The 9,885-nt window shown below is 36.6% G+C and overlaps 2 protein-coding genes across 2 annotated transcripts; both read left to right on the forward strand.

Moving 5' to 3' along the window:
• The first annotated feature begins 652 nt into the window (after positions 1-652).
• On the forward strand, positions 653-6,053 carry LOC107875234. Its single transcript, XM_016721856.2, has 3 exons — positions 653-933; positions 5,278-5,352; positions 5,542-6,053. Exons 1-3 carry the CDS (start codon positions 799-801, stop codon positions 5,701-5,703), a joined length of 372 nt encoding a protein of 123 aa, XP_016577342.2. The 5' UTR covers positions 653-798; the 3' UTR covers positions 5,704-6,053.
• A 1,158-nt stretch (positions 6,054-7,211) lies between these two features.
• Positions 7,212-9,339, forward strand: LOC107875233 (pectinesterase 4). Its single transcript, XM_016721855.2, has 2 exons — positions 7,212-8,375; positions 8,476-9,339. Exons 1-2 carry the CDS (start codon positions 7,367-7,369, stop codon positions 9,174-9,176), a joined length of 1,710 nt encoding a protein of 569 aa, XP_016577341.2. The 5' UTR covers positions 7,212-7,366; the 3' UTR covers positions 9,177-9,339.
• The last annotated feature ends 546 nt before the right edge of the window (positions 9,340-9,885 follow it).

The following is a 9,885-nucleotide window of genomic DNA, read 5'->3' on the forward strand; positions in this document are numbered from 1 at the left end:
GTCATCCTTTTATGTTGGTAAGTAATTTTATTATTGTGTCTTTAACCTATTTTTTTTATTTAATTTTTAGGTATCAAATTTTCTTTTCTATTAGTTTGATTTTATTGATCGTGAATAACAAAATGTTTTTTTATTTTTGTAAGTAATTTTCTTTATTAACTTTTCAATATAAGTTTGTGATTGCTAGAAAATATATAATTCTCATTGATACAATTCGGTGGAATGGTATGAGTCTTTATATAAGAACACATAATTTGTATTTGTTTTATTTAATGTGACACGATAATTAGTAGTACTTTTCCAATTTGTATTTGTTCTATTTAATGTGACACGATAATTAATAGTATTTTTTTAGAACTGGGAGCTATGAAAAACAACATCTCTATTTCTTTGAGTTGGGGTGAGATCATGTATAAATACTTTTATGGCTATATACTTTCCAATCATTATTATTTATCTACTTTAGACTTTACACTCTCCTTTAAGATAACGGCTAATAAGTATTTTATTAAAATATGCATATTAATTGATATATAATTTTATCGAATAAATATGACAAAAAAGATGTATAATTTTATTAATTAACTTGAGATATATGTGTAAAACACGTACTCTAAATCAATATATTACATTGCTAATATCATAAATTTTTGAAAAATTAATAATACACACTCATTACATTCTACCAAACCACCCAAGAGTGAAAGAGTAAGAAGGGAATACATATTAACCCAAAAAGGGAAGCGCTTAGGTTAAGGCGTGAAGGAAGTTGGTGATAGAAATTGTTGGGGTTTCGGGATGAGTGGAAGTGAAGAATTCGTGTACCGCATCAGCACGATGGAGGAGTGGGAATTGCTGCAGAAAACAGGCAGCACTTTTGGCAGGGACCTTGACCGAACCACTGGCTTTATACATCTCAGTAAGCTCGACCAGGTTAGCTTACCTTGCCGCTTTGATACACAGATAGCTGACGCCTAAGTCTAGACTTGCCAAATCCCTCAATCAAGCATGTCACACTCACATGGAGGGCATCAAAAGAATTTTTGTTTAATCAAGTAATGTAATTACTGCTAAATTGAAGTGTTTTATCACCCAAATTACTCACGAGTGTAATATTCATTACTTAGCTTTTGTTTATCTGATAACAAACAATTTTTTCTGTTACTACCGGTTGTGTTTTGTACTTTGACTATTATTTTACTTTGTTGTACTGTTACTATCTGATATTTCTTGTGCTGCCTTTGAGCTAGAGGCAAAGGTCTGTGTACAGTCTAGTCTACTTTCCCCAGACCCATATCAAAGAAAAACAAATTTCACCATTGATTTACTTACAAAATATCAAATTGTAAAACTATGCAGCCAAATAATCATCTTAAAACTTATAGTAATTCGTAAACTGGATAGTGAAAACACAACAAGGTCTAAGTAAGAACAAAATTCATTGAAGTAAGTAAGTAACCGATCAAATACAGATCCAAAATTAGTTTCGTTTGATGAGATGTCCAAGTTCAATTTGCCTCTTACTGATGCTGCTCAATCCCTAGGTATTCTCTCCTTCTCCCACCCTCTACCTCTGGTCCTGCACTTGAAATGGCGGATTTAGCAACTTGACCTTAGCTGTCATCGATGCCATCCAATTTTGGGTGTGCACGAACAGGCAATAAATTTATATAAAGTTAAGTGAATAGCCACATGCCTTCTGCGTAGCATCTACTTGGCAATTCGCGTGAGATTGTCATGTAGATGCCGTCTATTTTGTTCAACTGTATACAAGTTTAAATGTATACTTGTGCACAACCAAATTTCGAGGGCATAGATGTTGAGGCCAAGTTCAAGGGCATGCTTATTTATTATGCAAAAAAAAAAAAAACAAAGAATCTTCAAAATATGTTTGTATTTAAGGTGCCCTTATTTTAGAGTTGCAAAACTGAACCTGCAAACTCAATTTTTGAATTTTTGGTTAGTTCTTGAACCATTGAACTTGTAATTGTTCAAAAATAAAGGACCTTTTTTTAAGAAAAAAACTTTTTTCTTTCCTTGAGAGAAGTCACTGAAGTAGTTGAAATTTGGAATAAGTTGGTAATGGTTTGGGGAAGTAGTCCTTCCTTCCCAATTTATATGTCACGGTAGGAACATTGCATTTTTTATGTTTCTTTAGTTTGAGCACATTGATTTCCTGATTGGAAGAAATTTGGAATAATGTTTCTTGAAGTTCATTGGATGTACGAGTACAATTGCACCTGTGAGTTCAGTGGATGGTGTCAGGAAATGAGGTTTTAATAGTTTTACTAACTTTAGCTCCTATGAACTCCAAAACCACAGCTACTAATTTGTTAGATCCAAAACTTAAAAGCTTATCTTTAGTCAGTCAATTAAAAATCCCAACAATTTAAAAGCTAATAAGTGAAGACTCAAGCCCATTGTCATGTCGTCATCTGCTAAGCCCCCACTATTCTACTTCTTAATGAAGTTATTTTTTCCTGTAATGGGCCTTACTAAGCTTAGTTCGTGCTTTTATTTTCAGATAGTGTTGCGATGTATTATTTCTTATGATCATACTTTCTGTCCGCAATATACAAAAATATTAGTTGACAATTTTTAAGATAGTGTTGCGATGTATTATTTCTTATGATCATACTTTCTGTCCGCAATATACAAAAATATTAGTTGACAATTTTTAAGGGATATTCGTGTTTTGATTTGGCAAAGTGAAGTGCCTTACATGCTAATATAAGGCAACGTTATTTAGGCACCAACGATAAAGTGAGTGCTATCAATTCTGTTCTTAATGTGAGGTAGAAGTATTTGCGAGCCATGGTATAATTACACGGTAAGAAATATCTCGTATCTTATAATACAAGTATAGAGATGATTGGAGCCTCTTGATAATGAACTTTTTCAAGATTTCCTGTCCCCTGTTTTCCTCATTATTGCACATTCATTTAGACACTTCGATAAATACTAAGTCGGAATGTCTTTTCACCCCCTCATTTCATCTATTTTCCCTATCCCACAGAGCATAGTGCTTACAGAAACCGCCGATAGAGACATATGAATCTTGTACTGTGAACCATCTAAGGATATCAACTTCGTCGGTTTGAAGTGGTTATGCAAAACTGTGTCCCTGTGACCGTTCAGCAATATTTTAGTAAATCATAAAGAGAATCGTTTGTCTGTAGGAGTAGAAGGCTACAAAATTGATCGAGCAATGATGGTTTTGGATAAATTAGTTTGAGAAGAAATAAGGACCATGGAATCTTAAGTTGCAGAATAGTAGCTACTGGTACAATAGTATTCCAGAATTTATTTATTTTCATTTGCTTGAATATTTTTTTTGCTGGTCAGTCAAGAAAACACATGTTTAGGAAATAAAGGTACAGAGATTAGGATGCTCAGATGGATTTTGGATATACTAGCGGAGATAGAATTAGGGACAAAGTTATACAAGACAAGGTGGGAGTGGCCTTCGTGATGGACAAGATGAGGGAAGCTAGTCTAAAATGGTCCGGGCATGTGAAGAGGAAGTGCGCTGTTGGTAAAGATAACAAAGTCTTCCCTGATTTCTTATAAAATTTTGTGCCCGATCAAACGGTGCCACATATATTGGAACGGTGGGAATATGATGTTTCTAAATGAGGAGTTCCAAAAGGGTGCATGAAATTGGGGGATTCAGATTCTCAAGCTGTTCCAAAAATTTGAAAATTATGTTTTGGCCCTATTTGTTTTACATAAGCAGATACAATGATGAGTCTTTTGGGTTTTGCCTTTTTTTGTTGACTTTGTTGATTGACGGATAAGCCGACGGATAACCGTTAAATCCAAATCGAACCAACTGACATCTTGGTCAGTGGATTAGTATATTTAAAAATTGATAACCGATAAGCCGATTCTTTGAGCGCAAATATCCAACTGAGCCGCCTGATATGCACCACCCCTATATACATATATCTGATAAAGATTTTTTGCATTGCCAGAAAAGAGTCCTCACTTTACCCTCCTTCAACAAACTTCCTTGCCTTAAGTAGTTTTTGCACCACCCATGAGGCTTGCTTCCGGTAGTGTCCCAGGTAGATTTGCCGTTACTAATCCACAACTTATCCTTTTTGCAACAAAGATTTTATAGTAATTTCCATATTGCAGCTGAGTTTCAGATCTCCGATAACCAATATATGCAACCGTCATGCAGATTGTGGAAAGCAGATTTTTACCAAGCTATCCAAAGAAACCTTTGACAAGTGCTTTCAATCACCTTCATTATATTCTTAGGCAATCGAAAAATTGGAGACCAATATGTCTGGATTGAGAGCACACACTTTTGATAAGTTGTACTCTTCCACCATAAGATATAATCTTATCAGTCCGGGATGTCAATCTGTTCAAGATTTCTCTACCAATGGTTGGCATTGGCTAACCGAACGTCTGATTCAGTGGAACCTCTTAAGTATTCTGAGGGAGATTATGTTTTGAGAAGCCTGAGGCATTAAGAATCTCCTGCTGAATCAGTGGACATACACTCCCAAAGTACGCTCAGATTTTATCAAGATTGGCATTTAATCCAGATGATATAGAAAAGTTCTGAAACTCGTTTAACGATAGCTGCACTGAGACCACGTCACCCCTACAAATAAATAAGAGGTCATCAACGAACCCGAGTTATATGATGTTTAATCATCAATTAAGCGTCTAGTTTTTACTAAGTGAATGCAAAAAGAACCTTTAATTAATCTCAAGCCACTTGTTTGTTGATTAATAATCACCTAACCATGAGACTACCTCGCACGTGATATAATTTCCAAGTTCTTATTGCCTCAGTTGCTCAGTTATCTGTTGCTTACTTTGGGAAGTACCTGGTACAGAGCACTTCATGTTTTGAACTCCTAATTAGTAAATTCCATGTGTTTTTCTCTTGTAAAGCATGTAAACTCATTATGACATGCAAGTTAAAGAAGTAGGGAATAATTTCATGCGTTAGCATTTGTGGTCCTAATTATCACCCAAAATCAGAACCCCTGGCAGGAAAAAGAAGAAAAGAAGGCTTTCTTCTGGAGCTTATACAGGTTTAAAGTGAAGTACTTTCAGAATTAGTTAGAGATCTTTAACGCATGTATGAAATTAATATTTCAATTGGTGTTCAATATAGCTTAACTTATTATGGAAAAAATGATCTAATTTGATATTTTAGTTACAACTCTGCATATTTCAGAGAACAGTTACATAAAAATTGCATTTAGTTGAGTCCGTTTGTCATCACTCTGACTTGAAAATTTGAACTTGCAGGTTCAATCAACTTTGCTGAACTTTTTCCTGAATGTTAAGGATGATTTGTACTTGCTGCAAATCGATGCTAAAAAGGCTCGTCGTATTGCCTTCTTGATTCACCATTTATGAACCAGTTTTTCTCCTCTTGTGCATATTGTATTGTTGAACATCAGATTTGATATTATGATCAAGATTTATTTAGCTTTTCTAATCTAAATATGATATGTTTGATCAACAGATGAGATAAATTTTCCTGTTATGATGAGGTTTATTTTGTTGCAGCTTGGGAATGGGTTGGTTTATGAAGCTGTCGATGACTCAAAAGTCTTTCCTCATTTTTATGGCCCATCTCGGAGTTTCAGTCCGCTACCACTAGATGCAGTCATTAAAGGGGAGAAGCTAGTGGTGGCCGATGGTAAATTTGTATGCAGCATGCTCAGTTGAGTGACTTTATTCCTTGCATTTCAGTGATTGTGTTTGTGTGGTGTGTGAATCCAAACAGATTTGGGACACTGACTGGGACTGATGAACTCATAAGTCTTGCCTTTCTTTGCCTCCTTTTGTTTCGTTTTCTTCCTTTCTGTTGGTTAGTGATTCTGAGAAAATATGCAATTTTGATAGCTGAAAAGTAGCCTTTGTCAATCATTGGCTACAAAAGCTTGGGTTTATGTTGGATTTGGGAAGTCACTGCTCTGCCGCTAGGGATGGGCATTTGGTATGTTGGTTCAGTTTTTAAGAATTTCGATTTGGTACTTTGGTTTTTCGATTGTATATACTGAACCATAGTTTGTTCAGTTTGGGTTCGGTTCTTCATTAAAAGGTTGGCATCATTTGTATATAAATGTGGCATTCTTTTCTTTAAGTGCGTCCAAGCACAATCTGAAACCACGGTTATAAAAAAAAACAAGAAACTGAAAATGAACAACTCAAAAATCTAAACCGAAGGTTGACTGGAAAAACTGAAACTGAAAGAACCATTTGGTTTGGTTTTATGCACATTCCTACCTGTCGCTCAAAGAAAATAGGCATAACACATTACCAACTTGACCTCAATTGGCATTTATGTGCATAAGTAGGTACTTAAAAATAAGGGTTAAAATGAGGTGGTTCAAATGAATGAGTAAAAATTCCTTCCATTTCATATTATTATTTGGTTCCATAAGTAGGCGCTTTGGCAGTGAAAAAAAATGCAAACAAGTTTCAGTGAAAAAGCACTTTTTCAAATACAATTCTATTTGAAATTCTTATATAGTCAAACACTATAATTTTCACAAAGGCGTAATAATTTTTCAAATAAAAAATAAAAAATTTTCATGGTCAAACAACCTCTAAAAGTTGTTATTTTAATTTACTAGTTCAATTTATGAAAGGAAGAGAAGTTTATTATATTTTTTCTTTAACTTTTAGTATTAAAGTAGTTGTCAGATTAGAGATAATTAATAAGGTTAGTTTAGTAAAGTACGCTTATAATTATTTTATTTTTTAAGGGATGTGACCGGGACCAAGTGGTATGAATCGAGGCAGAAAGAAAATGCGAAAACCAAAACTGCGGAAACTTTGAGAATTCACTCTTTGCTTCAAAAGAAAATGAGAAAGCCAAAAATGCAGTTCATTTAAGGAAATACAAGTACTATATTTGTGATTTCACTATAAAACATTGATCCGAGTAATCAATTTATGATAACATAAAAGAAAAAATTAATCTTTGCTTATAGCGAACTAAATTACTATAAATATTATTTCTAAATCTATTGATGGTCGATCTATATTTTAAAAAAAATAATTAAATTCACTAATTTTGTTAGCTGACCGTTCCTAATTAATGGTTCACAATTGTTCATGCTATATACATTGGATGGCCATGAAGTCAATGGAGCCCAATCGTCCGATGGACGTACAATCATCCACTTTGTTCCGAACGTGACGCTATATAAAGCTCCTCATAACACGATGCGGTTAATTCGTCCATCTTCATCTTATATATATATGTGTATGTTTCAAGAAACGACTACCGTAACCAACTAGAGGAATAACCTCTCACCGCTCGGTTAGTTGTTTCTTGTCCTTTTTATCAGATATCTATATATTATATAAAATTAATTAAGATATGGTGGGAAAAATAGTGGTTTCATTGGTGTCTTTGTTTCTTGTGGTGGGTGTTGTATTGGGAGTGGCGATGGTCCTGCACAAAGGTGCAAAAGATGATGCTGAACAAAGCCCCAAAGTCCAAATGAAGGCATCCATTGAGGAGTTCTGTAAACCTGCGGAATTCCAAATGGCTTGTTTTAAGAGCCTTGATTCAGTGGCTAAGAACAATAGTGCCACCATTAAAGACTACCTGTTGGCTTCATTGCAAGTCACGGGGATTGAAATCAAGAAATCTTTAGGGCTGGTGGAGAAGAGTAATCCCATCGACAATAAGACGGATCCCTACAATCACATGGCAGTAGAGGATTGCAAAGAGTTGTTGCAATATGCGGTCGAGGAACTCCAGGATTCCTACTCTATGGTTGGAGATACCGAATTGCGTTCCCTTGGGGATCGTGGGAGTGAACTGTTGAACTGGTTGGGTGCGGTCTACTCCTATCAAAGCATGTGCCTGGATGGTATAATCGGTAAGCCTGATTACAAAGAAACCTTAGAAAATGGCATGCAAAATGCAACCCAACTGACCCACAACGCAATCAACATTATAGCAAAGATTTCAACCGTCCATCTCCCAGCCTTCAACGACTCAACCAGTACTACAACTGCATCAATATCTAATGCTACTAAAAATCACCGTCGTCGCCTCCTTGGTTACCCTACGTGGTTCCGAGTTGCTGACCGTAAACTTTTAGCAGGAGGACGACATAACAGAGTTCCTCATGCAGTGGTCGCCAAGGATGGCAGCGGCCGGTACAGCACCGTTGCCGCTGCGCTCGCTGCCTATCCTAATAATCATAGAGGTAAATACATAGTCTATGTCAAAGCTGGAGTCTATGACGAGCATATCATCATCTCTAAGAAGCAACCAAACGTCTTCATCTATGGCGATGGAGCAGGGAAAACAATCATCACCGGGCATAGAAACTTCGGTATCATGAAAATACCCACCCAAGACACTGCTACTTTCGGTAAGTCCTGCATGCATATATGGAAACGCTAATTAGTACGTACAATTCTTTTAGTTATACATTATTACTTGATACTAATTAGATGGTATATAAATGGCAGCTGTTATTGGCAATGGGTTCATTGCTATGGGAATTACGTTCCGCAACACTGCTGGTCCGCAAGGACACCAAGCTGTGGCTCTTAGAATTAATGGCGATATGGCTGCTGTCTTTGACTGCAGCATTGAAGGTTATCAAGACACCTTGTACTATCAAAACCATCGCCAATTTTATCGCAACTGCGTCATTTCTGGTACCATAGATTTCATCTTTGGCCGTGGATCAGCAATAATTCAAAATAGTTTGATCATAGCGAGGAAACCTTCGGACAACCAGTTCAACACGATTACTGCTGATGGCAAAGAAATAGCCAGTAAACTTGGTGGGTTGGTGTTCCAGAACTGCAGAATCGTTCCAGAAAGGGAATTGTTTGCGGATAGGTTCAAGCTAGCGACTTACTTGGGCCGTCCCTGGAAGCCCTATGCAACTACGGTATTCATGGAGAGCGAATTGGGTGATTTCATCCGCCCAGAAGGTTGGATGATTTGGCAAGGCAAATCATTCGAGCAGACATGTCATTTCTATGAGTTTGCCAACCGCGGACCGGGTGCTATCACCAATAAAAGGAACAGGAGCTTCAAGAATTTCCGTCTTATTAACCCAGTCGAAGCTATTCAATACACAGCTGGCCGCTGGATTAATGGATATCTCTGGTTGAAGCACACTGGTGCACCTTTTTACCTTGGCCTCGGAGGAAGATAATAAATATGTATACTTGGAAATGCTACTCTAATTTATATATAGGAGCTTACTGTTTATTCCCCACCATGCACTCACACAAATATAGACGACCGAGAACATATACCGATCATTCTTACTTTCTTAAAAAGAAATTTAATTTGCTAATGCTGCATGATTAGAATCATTTTTCGCTGTCTCTAAGTGATCATAACTACGGTATATTTTTTCTCGCAAAAGAAGAATGTAGTATGCGTACTTTTAGGACTATATGCCTTTGCCATGTACAAAGGGGTTGTTTGGATTAGAGATTATAATCTTAGGACTATAGTATTCACGGATTATTTAGTACATGCACCAAACGACTTTTAAATGATTTATAATCAATGAGAGGAAATCGACGAGATGATAGGAAAATGATTGCATGTTCTTTTGGTATAATTTCATGCATGTGACTTAGGGGTGTCAAGTGGGCCGGGTAGTACCTAACTTGGCCCGGTTTAACTCGGCCTGGTAAGCCCTAGGGCTTTAGGGTTCTGGGTCTCGGGCCGGTTATTTTGTTAAAATGGGCCCGGCTAACACGGCTCGGATCAAGCCCGGTCTAAGCCCGTCGGTTAACGGTCCGGCCCGGCCCAAAAAAATTAAAAAAAAAAATATTTTGGATTTTGGGCCAAACTAGCCGTTGGCCCAATGGCTATATAGCCGTTTTTGGGTCCAAACGGCTAGTTTGGGC

Source organism: Capsicum annuum, chromosome 6 (genome assembly GCF_002878395.1).
Source record: "Capsicum annuum cultivar UCD-10X-F1 chromosome 6, UCD10Xv1.1, whole genome shotgun sequence".
NCBI lineage: Eukaryota > Viridiplantae > Streptophyta > Magnoliopsida > Solanales > Solanaceae > Capsicum > Capsicum annuum.

What these genes read in the sequence shown, in the direction of transcription:
- LOC107875234 (XM_016721856.2), top strand. Translation starts at nt 799, where the DNA reads ATGAGTGGAAGTGAAGAATTCGTGTACCGCATCAGCACGATGGAGGAG. An exon ending in ATCTCAGTAAGCTCGACCAG is followed by an intron (nt 934 to 5,277) that starts GTTAGCTTACCT and finishes TTGAACTTGCAG; the next exon opens with GTTCAATCAACTTTGCTGAA. An exon ending in TGCAAATCGATGCTAAAAAG is followed by an intron (nt 5,353 to 5,541) that starts GCTCGTCGTATT and finishes ATTTTGTTGCAG; the next exon opens with CTTGGGAATGGGTTGGTTTA.
- LOC107875233 (XM_016721855.2), top strand. Translation starts at nt 7,367, where the DNA reads ATGGTGGGAAAAATAGTGGTTTCATTGGTGTCTTTGTTTCTTGTGGTG. An exon ending in CCAAGACACTGCTACTTTCG is followed by an intron (nt 8,376 to 8,475) that starts GTAAGTCCTGCA and finishes TATAAATGGCAG; the next exon opens with CTGTTATTGGCAATGGGTTC.